This window comes from Schistocerca nitens, chromosome 1 (genome assembly GCF_023898315.1).
Source record: "Schistocerca nitens isolate TAMUIC-IGC-003100 chromosome 1, iqSchNite1.1, whole genome shotgun sequence".
In the NCBI taxonomy this organism is placed as follows: Eukaryota; Metazoa; Arthropoda; class Insecta; order Orthoptera; family Acrididae; genus Schistocerca; species Schistocerca nitens.
Window position 1 is genome coordinate 1,008,446,979 of NC_064614.1, and position 21,502 is coordinate 1,008,468,480.

Below are 21,502 nucleotides of genomic sequence, written 5' to 3' on the forward strand. Positions count from 1 at the left end.
ACTTCTAAATTCATTGAGCTAAGTTTCACAATGCTTCAAGACAACTGCACTCTCATTCATGATAATGGCACATGAAAACCCTGTTCCCGCTACCAGATTTAGTTTGTCCATGATCATTTCTCTAGTTCCTTTAATACAGCTGCCTGGGTAGTCCCTTTAAAAAGAACTTAGCTGATTTTCTTCCCATCCTCATCCATTCAAAGCTTATGCTCCCTCTTTAATGATCTTGTTGATGACATGGTAACTTTACTAGATGGTTACATTAATGTTGCATTTCTACTGAACACAGATTTCAATCCTGCCTACTTTGACTTTAAGTTTTCTGGCTTTACTTTTCACAAAACTGTTTCTTTCATAAGAGTGTCAATAGTTTTTCAGTTGGATATCGTTTTAGTTATGGAATAGCACTACATACGATAACATTAACACCTTCATCTCATTAACTAAGTACTTTTATTGTTACTCATAAAATATTTATTACTAACAAAATCTTATTTTACAGTGGTGGTTAGAAACTTTTTCCCTACCATGTCTTCTAAGACTTATCCGTAGACCAGATACACAATGAATTTTTGTGGTAAAATCTCTTGGTTTCTCTGCATGCATATTTTCATTAGCTTACCGAAGAAATACAACAATTTGTTGGTCACGTAAGGTTTGCAACTAGAAGGACATTTGATCAGAGAGCAGAGCACCCAACAAAAATGAGCCCAGTAAATTACAGGGTGGCAATTCTTCTGGAAAACGTGGAATTCTCAGGGAATTACATTCTACCTGGAAAAATCAGAGAAATCTAAGGGAATTCCATGAAATCTCAGGGGATTTAGTGTTTTTAACATAGCATTGAAATTTAATTTTATTGAGTTTGATAAATCACAAATTTTAAAATACTTAATATTTCAAAATTAGTTAATTATGTGGATATTATTCTATGTAAAGTATTGACAAGTAAAAACTGTGGTTGACCTACTTCTTATGGCTGGTACAGAGCTCACCTGAGAGGAAAGAAACGTCATTATTGTGGTATGCTGCCGCCTCTGCTCCGCCACTCAACATTAATTTACTCGGGGCTTCTTGACACTATATTCCTCCTCACACCTGGAATTCTCAGTTGTTGCCCAGATAACATAAAGCTTTCTTGAAATTGTAGTATGATACCATTGTTTTCTGCTTGTGTTACCTGTTTGATCTATTGTCAGATTATCGGTTACACAGCTTCCATAAATAAAAATAAATGTGTGAGACTGAATAAGTGAACTCACTTTCTTTTGAAAAACAGAGTTACTCATGAGCTAGCAGGAAGCTGCCTTGGTTTACTTATAACGTGAGATATGTACAGGACGATCTTCACAAACAGTGCGAGCTAACTGTAAGTCCATATTCCAAAGCAAAGTCCAGCCCACACTGTATCGCAGTTCTGCCTATGACAAATGGAGCTCGTGATATTACCACAAATATTAGTAAAAATCAGAAACACACTCACTGTGCACTCCACAGACGGCATCACAACTGACTCAGACTGACCCTAGGCTTAGCTTATTCCCTACATTCTGCCATGGTCCTCTCAGAGGGCACTCCTGGTGACAAGCGTCATTTGGGCTGTGCGTCACAGTGGTTAATGCCAAAAGTCTGGGGCATTCACGATAACACTTGATGACAGTTGCTCAAGTTGCCTTGGGGCTGTGGGCCAGTGAGCTGAGAAAGGGCGGCTGCTGATAGGCGTGGTGAAGGCAAAGTTGAAGTCGGTGGTGCTGCGAAGTATGTGGGCAGAGGCCATGGAATACCTAATGGACCCATGGCAGACATAGATTGTACCGCAGACCCAGGTTTTGTTGTGTCTGAACTCATGGGCCCACACCAGAGGGCACCAGCTCGTAAGGAAGAGGCCTCAGCACTGATATGCCCAGGTGGCAGTTACACCAAGTACGTCCCAGTGGGTGTGACGGGGGCAGCTAAAAAACTGCTCCAGTGTGCTGCAGCCTTTAACTGGATTGATTTCGTAAGTTGTAGAAAACTGTAGAGGGTATTAGGTGTGGTGTCAGACATCACACAATCTTCTCCTTGATCAAGTCTATTAGCCAAGAGTTTGAACCCCAAATCTTTCAAGGATAGTAGCTGAAAAGAGCACTTCAGCATGTTGCATTTGAGACGTTTCATTTCTCATAAATTGTAAATCCTGAAGTGTGTAAACAGTATATTCTAGAAACATTGTTCTTCTTCCACAATAAAATTTACCAGACAGGTGGTAGCCGGCTGGAGTGGCCGTGCGGTTCTGGGCGCTACAGTCTGGAACTGCCTCGGGCAAGGATGTGTGTGATGTCCTTAGGTTAGTTAGGTTTAATTACTTCTAAGTTCTAGGCGACTGATGACCTCAGAAGTTAAGTCGCATAGTGCTCAGAGCCATTTGAACCAGACAGGTGGCTTTCATGTAAGTTTTTCTAGTAATGGTACCTTGGTGCCTCCATAGGCCCACAAGTTTGTCTCTGCTGCCTGCAAAGGTGGTGCCCATAAACTTATCTATGTTTAGTAAGGACACAGATGCACATGAGTTTAGGAGTAACCTCATAGGGTGTTTGTCTGTGAAAGCATCTACTTGTAAAAATATTTTCAGGGTTGCATTATGAGAAACTGCACTTCTGTACACTGATCATTCACTTGGTTGACTACCACATCTTGGGGTATATTTGCAGTGAGGCAGCTGAAACACACATTACAAGTGTCCTTTTATGCCACACCCTTGGAACTTTGTGCTCTTTTGGGGGCATGCATCGCTTGTGCGGTGAAGGAGATGATATTTATAGCTGGGCAACAGTGCTGCTGCTACTGTTGCCTGTCGCTGGCACAGCTGTTCACATAGTCGTATGGGCCATAGGGCAGGTCCCTGCTGCGCATGATGTGACCTCCCAAATGACCAATGCCAGAATGCTGAGTTTTGTGACATCATCTTCCGTTGTAAACAAAGTTTGGGCTACAAGGGCAGTTACATAGGGTTGTGCTGTTCACATTAATTCAGTAAGAGAAGGATCTGCTTTCCTCAGCACATGGTATTTCAACTATGTAAGCCGCACTATGATGACCATGATTGAAGAGTCCCTGTACTTTTGGCCACGCATTTGAAATTGTAATTTCTATTTAATCCACTTAGTTTGCTGACTTGGACCACATAAGATTTATTGGGGCCCCTTTTCCACTGCCAAAATTCTAACTGGCTGCAATAATATGTTTCTTCACTGAAAAATGTTATTGAAATAAATAAAAAAATCCTAGACAACTCAAGTTCTGCTGCATTTATTAATAGTGCTATTACTATATTAGATGATGCAATCCAGGATTTCCAGGCATGAACATGGCCTTTTGCCTTTCCATATGAGAAATTTGACAAGCTGAAAAATATAACTGCAATTGTCAGTGGTATGTGTCCCACTATTCATGTTATGTAAATGGATAGATAAAAAAGTCATCTCACTAAGTGATGGCAGCAGGACACACACACACACACAAACACACACACACAAGACAATTTAACTTTCACAAGCTTTCGGAGCCAGTGACTCCTACTGGCAGAAGAGTTGAAGGGGAAAGAAGAGGGCTGAAGGAAAAGGACTGGAGAGGTTCATGGAATGTGATACAGTTTAGAAAAGTCTCCCAGAACCCCGGCTCATGGGAGACTTACCAGAAGGGATGTTCCTTCGCCCCTCTTCCTTCCCCTTCAACTCTTCTGCCAGAAGAAGTAGCCACTGACTCTGAAAACTTTTATGGTTGAAAACATCCACTATGGCCTAATTACAAAAATGATCAAGTTCTGATTCGCATGCGTCACAGGTCTGACATCGTAATTTTTATCGAAGCAAATTACACACGAGTCAGCAGGAAATCGTCCCAGTTCATTTACAAGAAGACATATACACAATGTGTTCTTCTGAAACACTGCAAACTAACTTAATTCTGTAATCCAAAGCAAAGTCCAGTCCACACTATATCAAAGTTCTGTCTGGGATAAATAGAGTCCACAATAATAGCACCTTAGTGAAACCAGTAGCACACTCTCTTCACAGTCCAGGTATCTCATCACAACTGACTCAGAGCAGCCTTGGACTGGCTTGTATGCCAAATACTAGCATAGAACCCTCAGAGAGTGCTGCTTCTGATGACAAGTGCCATCTGAGCAGTGTGCCATGTTAGTTGACAGTAATGTTGTGCCAGATACTCGGTTTCCATAGTAACATTGGTTGGCACCACTAAACTTTCTATAGTTCTTCATTTTACTCAAGGGAGAGCAAGTAATATAACAACTTTACATTACTACCCTTGAAACGGCCCAGTTTGTGTATTTTTCAGTGCTGCAACTTATAACATTTTCAGTTTTCCCCTCAAAAGTGTGTAATTTGAACAAGTGCTGAGTATGCTTGCAAATTCCAACTGTTGTTAGATGTCCTTCCTACATTTACATAGGTACTCCACATGCTACCATACTGTGCACAGTGGAGGGTAACTTCTGCTACTACCACTCATTCCCTTTCCTGTTCCAGTCACAAATGCCGCGAGGGAAAAATTACTACATGTATGCTTCCATAGAAGATCTGATTTCTTGTCTTCACAGTCCTTTCACGAGATGTTTGCTGGTGGCAGTAGGACCGTTCGGCAGTCTGTCAAAAATACCAGTTGCCTGAACTTTCTCAGCAGTGTTTTGAGGAAAAATCATCTCCTTTCCCCCATGGATTCCCATTCTACACTACTGGCCAATAAAATTGCTACACCACGAGGATGACGTGCTACAGATGCGACATTTAACGGACAGGAAGAAGATGCTGTGATATGCAAATGATTAGCTTTTCAGAGCATTCACACAAGGTTGGCGCCAGTGGTGACACCTACAACGTGCTGACATGAGGAAAGTTTCCAACCGATTTCTCATACACAAAAAGCAGTTGACCGGCGTTGCCTGGTGAAACGTTGTGATGCCTCGTGTAAGGAGGAGAAATGCGTACCATCACGTTTCCGACTTTGATAAAGGTCGGATTGTAGCCTATCATGATTGCGGTTTGGATTGTAGCCTATCACGATTGCGGTTTATCGTATCGCAACATTGCTGCTCGCATTGGTCGAGATCCAATGACTGTTAGCAGAATATGGAATCGGTGGGTTCAGAAGGGTAATACGGAACGCCCTGCTGGATCTCAACGGCCTCGTATCACTAGCAGTCGAGATGACAGGCATCTTATCTGCATGGCTGTAACGGATCATGCAGCCACGTCTCGATCCCTGAGTCAACAGGTGGGGACATTTGCAAGACAACAACCATCTGCACGAACAGTTCGACGACATTTGCAGCATCACGGACTATCAGCTTGGAGACCACGGCTGTGGTTACCCTTGACGCTGCATCACAGACAGGAGCACCTGTGATGGTGTACTCAATGACGAACCTGGGTGCACGAATGGCAAAAACGTCATTTTTCAGATGAATCCAGGTTCTGTTTACAGCATCATGATGGTTGCATCCGTGTTTGGCGACATCGCGGTGAACGCACATTGGAAGCGTGTATTCGTCATCACCATATTGGCGTATCACCCGGCATGATGGTATGGGGTGCCATTGGTTACACGTTTCGGTCACCTCTTGTTCGCAATGACGGCATCTTGAACAGTGGACGCGACATTTCAGATGTGCCACGACCCGTGGCTCTACCCTTCATTCAATCCCTGCGAAACCCTACATTTCAGCAGGATAATGCACGACCGCATGTTGCAGGTCCTATACGGGCCTTTCTGGGTACAGAAAATGTTCGACTGCTGCCCTGGCCAGCACATTCTCCAGATCTCTCACCAATTGGAAACGTCTGGTCAATGGTGGCTGAGCAACTGGCTTGTCACAATATGCCAGTCACTACTCTTGATGAACTGTGGTATCGTGTTGAAGCTGCATGGGCAGCTGTACCTGTAAACACCATCTTAGCTCTGTTTGACTCAATGCCCCAGGCGTATCAAGGCCGTTATTACGGCCAGAGGTGGTCGTTCTGGGTACTGATTTCTCAGGATCTATGCACCCAAATTGCGTGAAAATGTAATCACATGTCAGTTCTAGTACAATATATTTGTCCAATGAATACCCGTTTATCATCTACATTTCTTGTTGGTGTAGCAATTTTAATGGCCAGTAGTGTAGTTTACGTAGCATTTCTGTAATACCCGTATGTTATTCAAACCTAACTGATAACATCAGTAACATAAATCTCGATCTGCCATAACTTAGTCCTGCAAAACTTAAAGAAAATCTATTAATGGGATAAATTTGTAACTCTGGCAGAGGTCATCAAGTATGTTACACTTTCTACTGCTGCTTGAAGCATTGTACTTGCTGTATGTCTCCCAGCCCTTGTGTATGTGCCCTCATGAAAGAGAAAGAAAGTGAGAGGGAGAGAGACTTTTTACTGCCCGCCACTTTGACTGCCCATATATAGTGTGGGTAGGTGGGGCAAACATCTTTTGAGCTGACAGTCAACACTGTGTGCAACAATACAAGCTAGCGAAGGGACTTTGACTATCCAAATGGAGTTGTTAGAACAGGATGTCTAATGTTTTTGACTGTCCTACCCAGTGTAGGTTGCAAAAGTTCAGTATCACTCAGCATGTGGTGACCAGCTGAACAAATGACAGTTACATGTTGTTGGTAAGGGCTAAGTTCACATAGTCAGTGGCTGGTTTGAAACCAAGCTAAGTTGTTGGGTGCACACAAGATCACACCAGAGTGAATAACAAAAGAGAGAAAGCTGTAAAACAGCAATAGTCAGACACTGTATCAAATGGCATGATCCAAATATTTCATGTGATAACAGGAAGGGGCAGTATGTGACCGTGCAAGCATATTTAACATGTTCACACTGGTATGTACCATGGCGGCTCACACTAGATTGTCCCATTGAGGAGTGTGTAACATTGATATCTCAAGCTCAACCTACCAATTATGATACCAGCAACACACTAACATATGGTGTTTATGTATGAGCTATGCACAACAAACAGCTGTGAATACAATTTTGTATGACCCTTGAATGGTAGAGCTTTCTGAATAAATGGTATATTGTGATTAGAGTAGGGTAAAATTAATTTATGTCTTTTCTCTATCTCTCTCTCTCTCTCTTTCTCTGTCACACACACACACACACACACACACACACACACACACACACACACACACCCTTTCCCTCTCCCTTTCCCTCCCCCCTCTCTCTCCTCCCCCCCCCCCCCCCCACCCATCCTTTCAAAAAGAGGGAGAATGAATTTATGCCATTCACAAAGTAATAGGTCAGTATATTAAAATAGTAGCCAAGCACTTTTGAATACGACTGCCATCCCATGGCGAGAAATAGAAAAAGCAGAAGTGCCAGATGAGCATGAGAACACATGCCATCCCACAGTAAGAAACGCCGTTTGCAGTACCAGCCTAAACATGTTAAGCAGATAACTCTTCCAGAAGGCATGCCAGTAGTACTCTGGGCTTGCGCCATCTTCAGAGCTATGAGGAACTGTTCCTACTTGCCAGCATCATATTGATACAGTGACTTGGACGGGAGTCCAAATCTCTGTAGCACACAAAAACCTCCACCCTTTTAATTGGCAATAGGGGAGGGGCGGGGGAGAGGAGAGAGAGAGGGGGGGAGGGAGAGATAGGGGGGGGGGGGAGAGAAAGAGAGAGAGAGAGAGAGAGAGGGAGAGAGAGAGAGAGAGAGAGGTGCTTTGATTCCTGCCAGAATCTTGTGCAAAGGTTATTCTAGGACAAGCGGTGCGGTTATTTGCAGTGGCTGAAATTATCTCCCTTAGAGCTTAGAGTGTGGCAATGGTTTCATTACCATTGGCTCCCATCAATGCTCTGTTGACATTATTCCCCCTCCTCCTCCCAGACCGCTGTAAGCTGGGACAGGGGTACAGATTATACTGATGGCAAGAAGCGGCGGGCGAGGGGGGGGGGGGGCACTCACAGTGGGAAGAAGGGTGGGAGAGGGAAGACAGTGTGGACTGTCAAACCAGAGCTGATTTCATTTCACATCCAGCTACAACTTTAAACATCCATCTCTTCTTATTGCCAACGATCCCAGATTTTGGCCAAAAGTGCAGGCACATATAGTAGTGGCTGTGAGGTTGTAGGTGTGGCTGTGCAGGACATGAGCTCTCTAGGTCAGGTGTAGCAGAGCAAATAAAGTCCGAGGCCTGCAGCTGGGCTGTGTCCATTGGTGGAGATGTCTGATAAGTGACAAGAAAACTGGTGAATGCTTCCTCAGAAGTGGTCGTCTCTGTATGTTGCACAAGTGCATTTTGAATCTTCTAGCCAGCACTACACTCTTGCATTTGACATGGGGTGGAATGGAGGTGTAGTCAGATTAAATAATCACCAGTGCCTCCTTTTCGAGTTGGGAATTATTGCAGTGGGCTGCGAGAGCACAAATTCAATTAGCTGCTCTATACCCTTAGTATGCTTTTGCGACAGAAAGGCAGCAATATGAAAATCTGAAGCATCTGTCACCAGTATGAGACATGAGCCCAGAATAAATTTAACCAAACAGAGAGCTGTTCAAAGACACTTCTTTAATTCAGGAATCTTTATGGCACACTTCCGACCCAACATATTTTACCCCTTTTTTACACAGCTGGTTGGATGGATGTGAAATGTTGGCAGGTTGCGGAATGAATTGGCAATATAATTTACTATACTGAGAACAACTATAACTCTTTTGGGTCCCACAGGACAGGTGTCTTGTCTATGTCCTCTGTGTGATCTTGTGCGGACCTTAGCATCTTTTTGATCAAGGTATGACGATGCTATTTCATGTTTGGGTAAAAAAACTGACGTTTGTCAAGCCAGCACCACAGTTGGTGAATGCCCGTAAATGCTGCTCTCTTATAGCCCTTGTTACAATGATATCGTCAAATGATTTGCACAGTTTGGGATGCCCTGAATAACTGTTTAAGATGTCTTTGAAAAATTGAAGGAGCTCTTGTGACTCCAGAATAGTAATCTGTAATATCATATTTATGACTAGGATCCATTTTGTTTCCTCATCAAGAGACAACAGCTTATACTAGTCAGCCAAGTCTATTTCTGAAAACAAAGGGCTTCCAGCCAACTTGGCTAGCAATTCCTCTTACATTGGAATTCGATACAGATCTACTTGTGATGAGCATTTATTTACTGTAACTTTGAAATCACCACATAATCTGAATGTCCAGTTTGGCTTCTTACAGGCAACCAGTGATGGTGCCCATTGACTTAAAGATGCAACTGAAATAACCCTCAAACTTTGGAATTTGTCAGGTTCATCCTTACTTGTTTTCATATAGCAAATGGCACTGGACATGCTCAACAGAACTTAGATACTGCAAATGTTTAAAAGAAATGTTTGCCTCAAAATTCACTGCATACCCTTAGTAAGATTCAAAAGCTGCATCAAATGGAGTCATCTGTATGCTTCGAAGCAAAGGCTTCAGGCCAATGGGATTGCATGACCACACAAGCATATTTAAACACTGAACTTCTTCAGAGGACACGCCAGTTGGACTCTTGACTTACATCACTTGCACGACCATGAGGAACTGTGTCTGTTTGTGAGCTACAATAAATTGAACTCCGTATCAGTACAATAAATCATTGCATCTATTTCTGTTTTCAAGGCTACAGTATTTGGTGCAACTGAAAACGGAGTGCTAAATAATTTTGATTCATTTTCTATGCTATGTATCTCCTGAATCCCTGCATCAAAAATATAATGGAACCTGTTGTCAGCAATCTAAATTTGTTTGCATGAAACTTTTTGAATAATCAAAAGTGTATTTGAAGCACACACAGAAGCAGGTTTTTCTTATTCTTCTTATTTTAGATTTACCTCTTACTGTATGTACTTCATCTTTCAGAATGACAAAAAGTTGTTTTCTTGCATTACTGTACAGCAGACCATATCGTGCAACATGAAGGTGCAATAGTGATGCTGCATTTTATATTCCGTCATTGTATTAAGCATCTTATTTTCTTCCCAGTCAAGTAAGAATGACAATGGGCTACTTTTGGAAGTCATCATTACTACTACCTTCAGTACGAAGTTCAAGTCTTGAACTGCAGTCATTTCCCATTTTCATTTGATGTTAAAGGTAGTTATGACTCAGTAAAGCAGGTGGTTAGTATGTACTTGGAATGATAAAGGAATGTGTTTTGGAACTAAATGTTGCTATGCGTAAGGTTTGCTTGCAGGCACCCAAGCCTGCTGTGTATTACGAGAGATTGTCTCGGCTTTAAAACTGTGGCTAGGTTGGCAAGGGTGCATGAAGATAAAACACTAATATGACTATTCTAATATTATCTGACTCAATATATTTTTAGAAAAGCGTAAAACAGGTATTGTGAATAATGATTGTAATTATTGTACTACAATTTTTATACTACTCTTCCTTGTATTTCCTCACAGCTGAAGGTGCCAATACCAGTGATATCAACAAGCATTTGCCAGATCAGATCAGAGTTTTTGCTATAAAACGCACAACCAAAGGCTTCAACAGTAAAAGTGCCTGTGACGCAAGAACATATTCATATACACTGCCAACATTTGCCTTTATGCCTGCTGGTGAAGAAGTATCAGAAAATTTCAGAGTTTCTTCAGCTATTATTAATAATGTCAATTCAGTGCTGAAAATGTTCGAAGGAACACACAATTTTCACAATTTTACATCGAGAAAGTATGTATAACCTTGTGAAGTTACTGTTCCAGGAAATTCATTTGTTTTCATTTCTAATTCTTATGTTTCTTTAATTATTAGGAAGCCTTTGGATCCAAGTGCGCATAGGTATATAATGAACTTTGTTTGTGGTGAACCATTCACCTCAGAAAATATGGAATTTTGTACCATAAAAATAAAAGGACAAAGTTTCATGTTGCATCAAATAAGGAAAATGATAGGATTAGCAGTGGCGGTTTCAAGAGGTCATACGACAATAGAAACAATAAATAAATCATGGAAACCAGACAGGATAGATATACCAATGGCTCCAGGAGTGGGCCTTGTGTTGGAAGAAGTGAGTACTTTCTGAATGAAATATAAGGTAAACAAAACTATTAGCTTATAAAATAATTTTGATTTTTGAGCAGTTTCATGTGTTCTTTGAAAAATAAACGGAAGAAAACTGTGCACTGAATATCACAAACCAGAGTTTATATTGTGACTCCCTAAATCTTCGTGATTGACTTAGATACCACCTGTATGTGCAAATAGATGCTGGAATACAGTATTGATAACAAGTTGTATTCATATGTTTATGGACAAAATGATGTATCACTATGCCGAAATGCCGTTATGATCTTGCTCTCAGCAGGCCATGTCAGTGGGATTGCAAACCCCAAGCTATTTCTTTAAAATGTCAAAAAAGTGTATTTAAGTGGGAATCATATTTAAATAAAAATCAAGAAACAAGAAATACACATACAAAGTAAGAAAATGAAGTTATTAGGAAGTGTGGAGAGATGTAAAAGAAAAGACAGAAACAAAAACGTTGATCTTAGGCGTAAACTAAATGTATGCAGTGCAAAAGACAAGTTGGAACAAAATAATAGAAGATGGACTCAGCATCCACAATGAATGGATCCTCAAAGATAGCCAGTAAAACAAATAAATCTGTCCCACAATGAAAGTGAGACTAGAAGATAGAGGAAAGTAAGTTGGAAAGAACCTGAAAGGGAAGTAAGAAGAAAGAGGAAGAGGGAGAGAATCTGGGTTATGTATCAGGCAGGACTGATACAGGCAACAGAGAACCTCAGAGAATAGCGGCACATCTTGTGACAGGTTCCTTTAGTAGCATGAAAGTGTCATGGAGATGCTGATTGTACTCTATGCCAGACATACAAGAGAGACATTGTGAATCATAGGGTGGTTTACTGTTAAAATTGCAAGTGCATACATTCTAAGAAGAGACTGGCAACATATTGTTTCCTCCTATGTACATCTTGTGATCAAGACAATGAAGCTAAATTAGAGGTTTTGGAGCTCTCACAAAAGCTTACATTCAGCAGTTTTTCTTACTCACCATTTGTGACTGGAACAGGAAAGTGGGGAATTGATAGTTGTACACAGACTACCTTGCACCGCACACTGTATGGTGGCTTGTGGACTATAGATGTAGACGTGCTAGTTGGCTAGTTTTTCAAACCCATATTTCTTTAGTATGGGGTTTTGTGATTCAGTAAAATGGTATACATTATTCTAATATATAAACACAAACACTCTTGAGATCAGTTGCCAGGACAGTGATTAAACAAAGACCACAGAGTCTTCAAAAATGGTGAAAGTATGATCTTAAAAGTAGTAAGTGAACAAGCTCAAATACATTATGCTCTCACATAATCGTCTGGCAACCTCATTTCTTCTTTTGAAAGCTATTGAAGTGGTTTAGTATAATGGACAAGTTTAACTACATTGTGCTCTTAAGAAATCGTTCAAAAGCCTCATTTTTTCTTCGTGAAATCTGTTGAAGTGTTTTGGAATAATGGGTTTGAAACCATAAACGTGAACAAGAATGATAAAATTTTGTTGAAATGATGAAAGTGAAAAATATTTACTTATATATTTTCTGTTTTCTGTTGCAAATTTATTGTCTGTCTCATCAGAATCAGCAATTTTGAATCAAAATGCATGTAATAAAAAGGTGTAAATTTTGTGTTTGCATCATGACTGCAAAATACGTAATTTTATGCTTAGCCTATAAATCAGTTTCATCATATTTGGAGTGTTTTGTAGTTTGAATCGAGTACTATGACTGAAGTACTCCTTTTGTCTTAAATTCAGGTACATTATGATCGCTACAATAAACGCTATGGAAATGATGGCCTTCATGAACCACTAACATGGGATGACGTTGAGAAAGAACTGATCACATTCAGAGAAAAATACATCCATGCAGCTATTGTGAATACAGAAATCTCTGAGAAATGGTATCCTTTTTAAGTTAATTTTAATTTTTATTTGGTATTATTTTATCGTTATAAAATTGCTACCAGATTGCAAAGCTTCAGGCAATATTTATAGAGACTTTATCTGATTAAATTAAAAATATTCTTACTGACAGCATTATGAGATATTAATTTCTGTCATCGTTGTCTGATAGTTACAATTAATCTTATATTAAAAGCATACCTCTGGATTTCTCAGGAAGCTATTTTTAGGTCTAACTAACTAACTTTCAGTCCTGAAATTAGTTTTAATGTAATGCATATATTCTTTTTTATAAGTCTGTTAAAATTTTGTATACATTAATCAGTTAACTTTGTACTTGTCCTGTATTACAAAGGTATCCTAGCACTCATACTAAAAGAGTCAATTTTGAGATTTAATAGTCACTCTTCCTCTGGTTAGGTATTTGGTAACTTGTGTTAAGCTCATACAAAAAATACTTATCACATTTGACTGCAATGTTATCTGCAGCTGATTTATCTATATAGAAATGTTTATTTGCCATTCCATTTGGTACATTTATAATTACCTGGGCCTGCTCTAAGTACATAATTAACTGTACTTGTAGTGCACATGTGAAGTAGTAAGTGAATCTGTGGCTAATGTTGGCTAAGCTCAATAAATGGGCCAGTGCTTTTTGCATCATCAAACTTGAGTGACTGATTTGCTGCGGCCTGTCATGACTTCTCCTTGCCAACCTTTTCATCTCAGAGTAGTGCTCACACTTTATGTTCTATATTATTTGCACAATGTATTCCAAACTATGTCTCACCCTACAGTTTTTACCCTTTACAGCTCTCTGCAGTACTATGGAAGTTATTCCTTAATATCTTCAACACATGCCCTATCATCCTGTTCCTCCTCCTTGTCAGTGATTTCTACATATTTTTTCCTCTCCAATTCTATGGAGAACATTTTCATTTTTTATTTTGTGTCCACCTAATTTTCAACAACCTTCTATAGCATCACCTCCCAAACACTTCATTTCTCTTCCTTACTGCTATCTCTACAGTCCATGATTGTCTTCCATACAAGTGTGTGCTCCAGATATACATTCTCAGAAATGTCTTTCTCAAATTAAGTTCAATGATTCATACTATCGTCGGGCCGAAACACGATGATCCATGGCTCTGCCTACTGGGCCGGGAGATTGCCCCACTCACAGAAATGGAAAGCAGCCCTGTTGCCAAATAATTAGCTTGCTGCCGGACAGTATAGCTAACAGTCGCGATGGCCCTTATCAGTGCATTCTCAAGTGAGGGAATTTGTTGTTTGTGTGTGGGATTAGTTTGAAAGTGAGAGGCGTAATGAAGGACGTATTCTCACTGTGTCAAATATAGTGCAACGAACAGCCAATTGGAACTGTGACTAAGGAAAAACATATAGGCCTTGATAATGGTGAGAAAGATTAGCACGCCAGGTAAACGCAGAGAGGGTACAAAGCGAGTGAAAGCTGTTGACAGTTTTAATCGGTGTGCTATTCAGGACCATATTTAAAATTATTACTGTGAAGGTGAATTACCAACAAGGAAAAAAACTTATTGTTTCTCTTTGTGAAGCAGGGCTGTTTTCCTATGGTAAGATGTTGCTTTCTTCGGTTCTGAATTCTTTAGGTTCAGGTATAAAACATATAACAATCGTGAATTTGTAATGGAGAGGATAGACGTAGTATTTCTGCACTGCAGTTTCCTCAGAAAAATGTGCATTATTGACTTTGACATAGTCATATTTACAGATGAGACTTGGATTAATACAAAAGTTATTCATTTGCCACCATACCATTCCAAGTACAATGAGATTGAGCTTCTTTGGACTTAAGTGAAAGGAAATGTAGCAAGAAATAACACGGGTTTACATTTCTCACAAATCAAGGTGTTAAAATTGCTTCATCGAGCTTTGAATGAAGTTACACCAAATATGTGGCGACCTGCACTTCTGACGGAAAACATTATTGTTAATCTTGGTGAAGTAGATGATAATACAAGTGCAGCAGCAGCTCTGAGGATGAGATTTCAGCTGATCGTGAAATTTCCACCATCTGCTCTGACTACGAGAATCTTGGCATGTCTCCTTTATTGGATTAGTGCAGCACATAGTGCATTCACAATTCATTTATTCTTATTTAATATTCTCATGCAGAAATGTGAACTTCGGCACGTGGATGGGTGACCGTCCAGGCCGCCATGCACTGTTGCCATTTTTCGGGGTGCACTCAGCCTCGTGTTGCCAATTGAGGAGCTACTCGACCGATTAGTAGCGGCTTCGGTCAAGAATACCATCATAATGACTGGGAGAGCGGTGTGCTGACCCCACGCCCCTCCTATCCGCATCCTCCACTGAGGATGACTCGCGGTCGGATGGTCCCGGTTGGCCACTCATGGCCTGAAGACGGAGTGCTAGAAATGTGAACTGCCTCCTTATGTAAAATAAGAATTTCAATAAACTTATTTTGGCATATATCATGAGTATTTGTTGTATTTCTTTTAGAGTAAGATTTTAATAAATGATGAAACTTGGTAATATTCTTTGACACTTAACTACTGCAGTTTGAAATTGATTCCTTGATAGAATACATATTCAAGAACAATAGGTGATAATTTTAGCAAAGGGTAATTAATATGTTGCCATAACTATTTACTCTCTGGCATTGCTTTATTTAACCATTAGTTTCTTAAGACAAGCACACGTATGTTTCTGAACTTGCTTATAGGGTTTATTATGTCTATCAAAAATGCAGTGCTTCTAACAATTTGAGTCGAACTGCTGGATGGAACCGTGCAATGACACATCTATCATTAATACACAAAATAATTTCGAAAAGTGTTCTAGAATCAAATTCTATGGCATTAAAATAAAAAGAAGTAAATTATTGAGTATGAACTTGGTGATTGGTATTTTGTTCAAGTGCACAAGCACAGCTATTCAAGCACACATTTCAACAAAGCTGAGTACCAGGACCATATCAGCTGTTGTCACTGTTGTGTGACAGAACTGGCAAAACTGCACAGCACAGCCAAACGCGTGCATGCGCAGAGCAGTGTTGTTTGCATTTGACTTATTCCAATGGTCTGCTGCCGCAGCTGGCACTCAATGTCAATTGGCGCAAGCACCAGGGATCATCATATTTCGGCTTGACTTTAGTAGACTTCTTTTCGACAGGAATGCCTTCTTTGCCTTTGCTACTGTCATTTTATGTTGTTCTAGCATCATCTGTTGTGTGTTATTTTGCTTCTAAGATAGCAGAATTGCTTCAATTTGTCAGCTTTGTGATTTCTAGTTTTGTTGGTTAGTTGATCATTGATCTCATTTTACTTTTTTCTTTCTTTGGTTTACTGTCAATATATATTCCACGCTGAGTAGACTACATTTTATTCAGTATGTCCTGTACTACTTCTCTGCTTTTGCTGTGGATAGCAATGTTATCACTGAATCTTACCATTGATATCCTTTCACCCCAAATTTTAATCTCACTCCTGAACTTATCTTTCATTTCCATCATTACTTCTTCGATGTGTAGATTGAACAGTAGGGCCAATAAATTTCAATGCTGACTTACTCCTCTTCTAATCTGAACACTTCATTATGGTCTTTCATTCTTAGTTTTTCCTCTTGGCCCTTGTAGATATGCCATTTTACACAGTGAAATACTTTTCTAGGTCGACAGTCCCAATGAAAGTGTCTGGTTTTTAAATATTCCTTCCATTATCAAGCACAACATTAGAACTGGCTCTTTGATGCCTTTACCTTCTCTAAAGCCAAATTAATGATCACCTAACAGCCCCTTGAATTACTTTTCCACTCCTCTGTATATTATTTTTGTCAGTAACTTGGATATGTGCGACATTACACTGATTGTGCAATAGTTCCTACACTTATCTGCTCTTGCTGTCTTTATTTTTCTAGAAGTCTGATGCTTCGTCTCCAGTCTCAATTGATTTTACACACAACTTAAATAATTGTTGTGTTGCCACTTGCCCAATGATTTTAGAAATTCTGAAGAAATATTATCTAGCTCTTCTGCCTTATTTGATTACAAGTCTTCCAATCTCCTGTCAAACTTTGGCTGTAATACTGAATGTTTTATGTTTTCCAAATTGACTTCTGTTTTGTCTTCTAACATTCAGCAGACAGTTTCATAACTGCCCTTTTTAGATATGTCAGTTCCTCTTCAAGCAAACTGTGTAGTATGGTATTCATTATCACTGTGTCTCTAGCCTCAGAGAATTCTGAAGACACTTCATCAGTCCTCAGTACTTCAGTGTCCCACTTCTTTCCACATTGATTTTTCGTGATAATTCTCTTAATTTTCGTCCTACTCTTCACATTACTAATCTGCAATCTGTTCCTGTGTACACCTTACAGTCAAGTATCTGATTTCAGAATATCTGTCTCACTATGATGTAATCCAGCAGGTATCTTACCATGTCTCCAACTCTTCTCCAAATATACCTCCTCCTCTTCTGATTTTTGAGCAGTGTATTAACTAATACTAGCTGCAATTTGTTGCAGAACTCAGTTCATTTCTACTGCCAAGCTTTTATTCTCCCATAACTCTGTCTTCTGTTCTTTCCCCTACCAAGGTTTTCCACCCCCCCCCCCCCCCCCACACACCTGTAATTCTCAGATTATCATTTCTCTTTACATACTGACAAAGGGAGGCTACGATGTTGGGATCACGGATTGACTGCAAACTTTTTACAATTTTGTTGGCATTAAAACAATATAATGTGCAAGCAAAAAGGTGCACTGCTCTGGCACTTCTGAGAAAATCACAAGAGAAGTTTTAAGCGTCTATTGTGTAACTGATATATCTGTGATAAGAAGCCACTTGTGAGAAGTCATTGTAGTTAAGTGGTTAATTTTTGAGCCTTGCAAGAGGGTCGCACACCAGGTTACAGGATTCTAATTGTCACAGGGAGTCAACTTAATTTTTGTATTTTCTGTGATATTAAAAAAATTTGCACCAACACTATCCATTCTTGGCTCATCACTCTGCAGGTTAACTGCCAAATGGGGCCTGCCTTTGTGTCTGCAGCTCAAAGTGTTGAGATGTAAAGTAGTTCCGAGTACCTTAGCAGATTGCATGTATAAGGAACTTTGCAAATCATGACAGGCAAACATTTTAAGGAAAACTCTGTGAGTTCCATTGTTTATTTGTCGACAGTTATAAATATGTTTGTTCTAATAATTTAATTCAGTTAACAATAGTAGATAGTCAAATAAGATGAAATTCATTAAAACTTCATGCACGTAGATGTGTGTTTTTAATTATATTAACTCTCAAACGTCATATAAATTAAATAATGTGGCCAGTGATGAAAAAAATATAGATTCAGTGGGAATTGAACCATCGCCTCATACAAGGTAGTCTTACGAAACTCTAACGCTATTCACTTGACCAGCATGAACTCTAATGTACAGCACCTGTGCACTGATATACATGCCACAGCTGGCTGGTGTGGCCGAGCGGTTCTAGACGCTTCAGTCTGGAACTGTGCAACCACTATGGTCACAGGTTCGAATCCTGCCTCGAGCATGGAGGTATGTGATGTCCTTAGGTTAGTTAGGTTTAAGTGGTTCTAAGTTCTAGCCCCGTAGTGCTCAGAGCCATTTGAACCACATGCCACATAATAGGCATGTAAAACTTCTCTTCCTCTCAGAATTGCCAGAGTACTGCACCTTACTGCTTGCACATTATTATTTTAATGGCCTATTAAAGGTGTACAAAGTTTGAAGTCAATCCATGATCCTAATGTCGTGGCCTCCCCTTGTCAGTATGTAAAGGGAAATGATAATCAGAATTGGGGGGGGGGGATTGGAACACTGTGGTAGGGAAAAGTAGAGAAGAATGAAGGCTTGGCAGTAGAAGTGAATCGAGTTCTGCAATACATTGCAGCTACTAATAGTAAATACACTGCTCAAAAATCTCAAGAGGAGGAGGTATATGTGGAAACGACTTAGAGGCATGGTAAGATACCTGCAGGATTACATCATAATGACATTCTGAAATCAGATACTTGATTGTAAGGTGTACCCAGGAACATTGCAGTTTAATAATGTGAAGAGCAGGCTGAAGTTTAAGATAATCAGCAGGAAAAATCAATTTGAAAAGAAGTGGGTCACTGAAGAACTGAAGACTGATGAAGTGTCTTCAGAGTTCTCTGAGGCTATAGATACTGTGACAATGAACACAACAGTACACACATTGATTGAAGAGGAACTGATGTATCTAAAAAGGGCAGTCATGCAACTGTCTGCTGACATGTTAGAAGACAAAACAGAAGTCCGTTTGGGAAACCACTGACTGTGCTAGATGCAATTTATGAATTGTCAAGACAATCAACCGTAGCCAAGTCCTGAAAAACATTAATCCTAAAACTGATGAAATCAGTGATTCTGACGATGAAGATGATGTTAGTTGCTGTTTTAAAAAGTACTTCAGGGTGTGAAACTGTTAACAAATAAAATATTTCTGACTCGTTTGATGTGGGCCACACAGAGCCTGGTCAGAAGATGATGTTGAGTGACGGTGCTATTGTTCTGCGAGTATATGGGAAATCTGAGGCAGTGAATGACAGTGACAAAGATGACAACATTCCTCTAATTCCAGAAACACTAATCAGTCATGCATTAACACTTCAGTGGGCCAAAGGGTTACTGGATACCTGGAATAGCAGGATGATACACTTCCCCACAGTCATTTAATGAACAATGTAAGAGCATATGGACTATCAGACCAATTGTGTGGTTTGATTGAAGAGTTCCTAGATTACAGAACACAGCATGTCATTCTCAATGGAACGAAGTCTTCCAAAGCAGGAGTGATTTCAGGTGTACCACAGGCGAGTGTCGTAGGACCGTTGCTATTCACAATATACATAAATGACCTTGTGGATAACATTGGAAGTTCACTGAGGCTTTTTGAGATGCCAGACTGAGATTCATTGGAAGAATCCTAAGGAAATGCAATCCGAAAACAAAGGAAGTAGGTTACAGTACACTTGTTGGCCCACTGCTTGAATACTTCTCACCAGTGTGGATCCATACCAAATAGGGTTGATAGAAGAGAGAGAGAAGATCCAACGGAGAGCACCATGCTTCTCTAAAGGATCATTTAGTAATCCCGAAAGCATTACGGAGATGATAGATACTCCAGTGGAAGACTCTGCAGGAGAGACGCTCAGTAGCTCAGTACAGGCTTTTGTTGAAGTTTCGAGAACATACCTTCACCGAGGAGTCAAGCAGTATATTGCTCCCTTCTACGTATATCTCGCGAAGAGACCATGAGGATAAAATCAGAGAGATTAGAGCCCACACAGAGGCATACCGACAATCCTTCGTTCCACGAACAATACGAGACTGGAATAGAAGGGAGAACCGATACAGGAACTCAAGGTACCCTCCGCCACACACCGTCAGGTGGCTTGCGGGGTATGGATGTAGATGTTACCCTTTCTGACAAGTTGGTCTTGCTTAAAATTCATAGTGTGATATGTAAAAGACAAGCTACCTCACTGAAACAGAAATCAATTTGACTATTTTGTTTCAAAGTGATGTAGTGTAATGTGAAATTGGCTTCCACTCTATTCTTTGTAAATACTGCATTTTGTTGAATAAAGTAGAATATACTATATACACTTTAGTTAAGTAGTGTTAGTTAAAACAACTCTAATGCATAACTGTTTACTTTAATATTTCAATTACAGGTTGTCCAGTAATAATTGAGATTACACTGTGCATGTGTGTGTGGGGATGGGGGCCTCTTGGCAAGAAATAAAGAAATACATGTTTCAAAATTTTTAGAAATTTAGCCCCAAGGGGGTGAAATAGTGGGCGAAAGTTGTTTTCAAAATAAGTCGTTATGAACGAACTACTAAAGTGTTTTTTAAAGCTATGTCTATGAAAATTCATATTTCGTTCTTGGTTCCAACTTTAAAAAAAAAATTGTATTTAATTGTTTTTGGAAATTCATCCCACTAAGGGGATGAAGTGGGGGATGAAATGTGTTATGAAAAGCATTGTTTTTGGAAATTCATCCCACTAAGGGGATGAAGTGGGTGATGAAATGTGTTATGAAAGCATTTTTAAAACTAGAGCTATTAATATTTGAATTTGGCATTTAGGTTAAAATGAAAAAATTCGTGTTCCACTGTTTTCAGAAATTCAACCACTAAGGGGGTGAAATATGGCCATCATCACCCAGCCCAAATTGCTAAGGATAGAATTTTGAAATTCGGAGACAGTGTTGATCCTACACTGTAGGCATCACTTAAGAAGGGTGTGTTCGAAATTCTACTCCTAAGGGCGAGAAATAGATGATGAAAAGTTTTATGAAATTATTTCATTATGAAAGCATTTTCAAAGCTAAGTCTATGAAAATTTGTATTTACCTTCTCCTTTAGGGGAGTTCAACCACCAAGGGGGTGAAATAGGGGATGAAAATGTTTAGAAAATATTTTGTTATATTAAAAAAAAAGAAGCTAAATCTATGAAAATTGGTATTTCACTTATTTGT

The 21,502-nt window shown here is 39.8% G+C and overlaps 1 protein-coding gene across 1 annotated transcript in view; it reads left to right on the forward strand.

The window, feature by feature from the left end:
* The window catches only part of LOC126195589 (pseudouridylate synthase 1 homolog), a 95,128-nt gene that overhangs the window by 55,883 nt on the left and 17,743 nt on the right, over window positions 1–21,502 (forward strand). Inside the window, exons 4-6 of the mRNA XM_049934217.1 lie at window positions 10,455–10,722; window positions 10,804–11,059; window positions 12,823–12,968. Coding sequence (XP_049790174.1) covers window positions 10,455–10,722; window positions 10,804–11,059; window positions 12,823–12,968 — 670 coding nt within the window. The remainder of the gene's footprint in view (window positions 1–10,454; window positions 10,723–10,803; window positions 11,060–12,822; window positions 12,969–21,502) is intronic.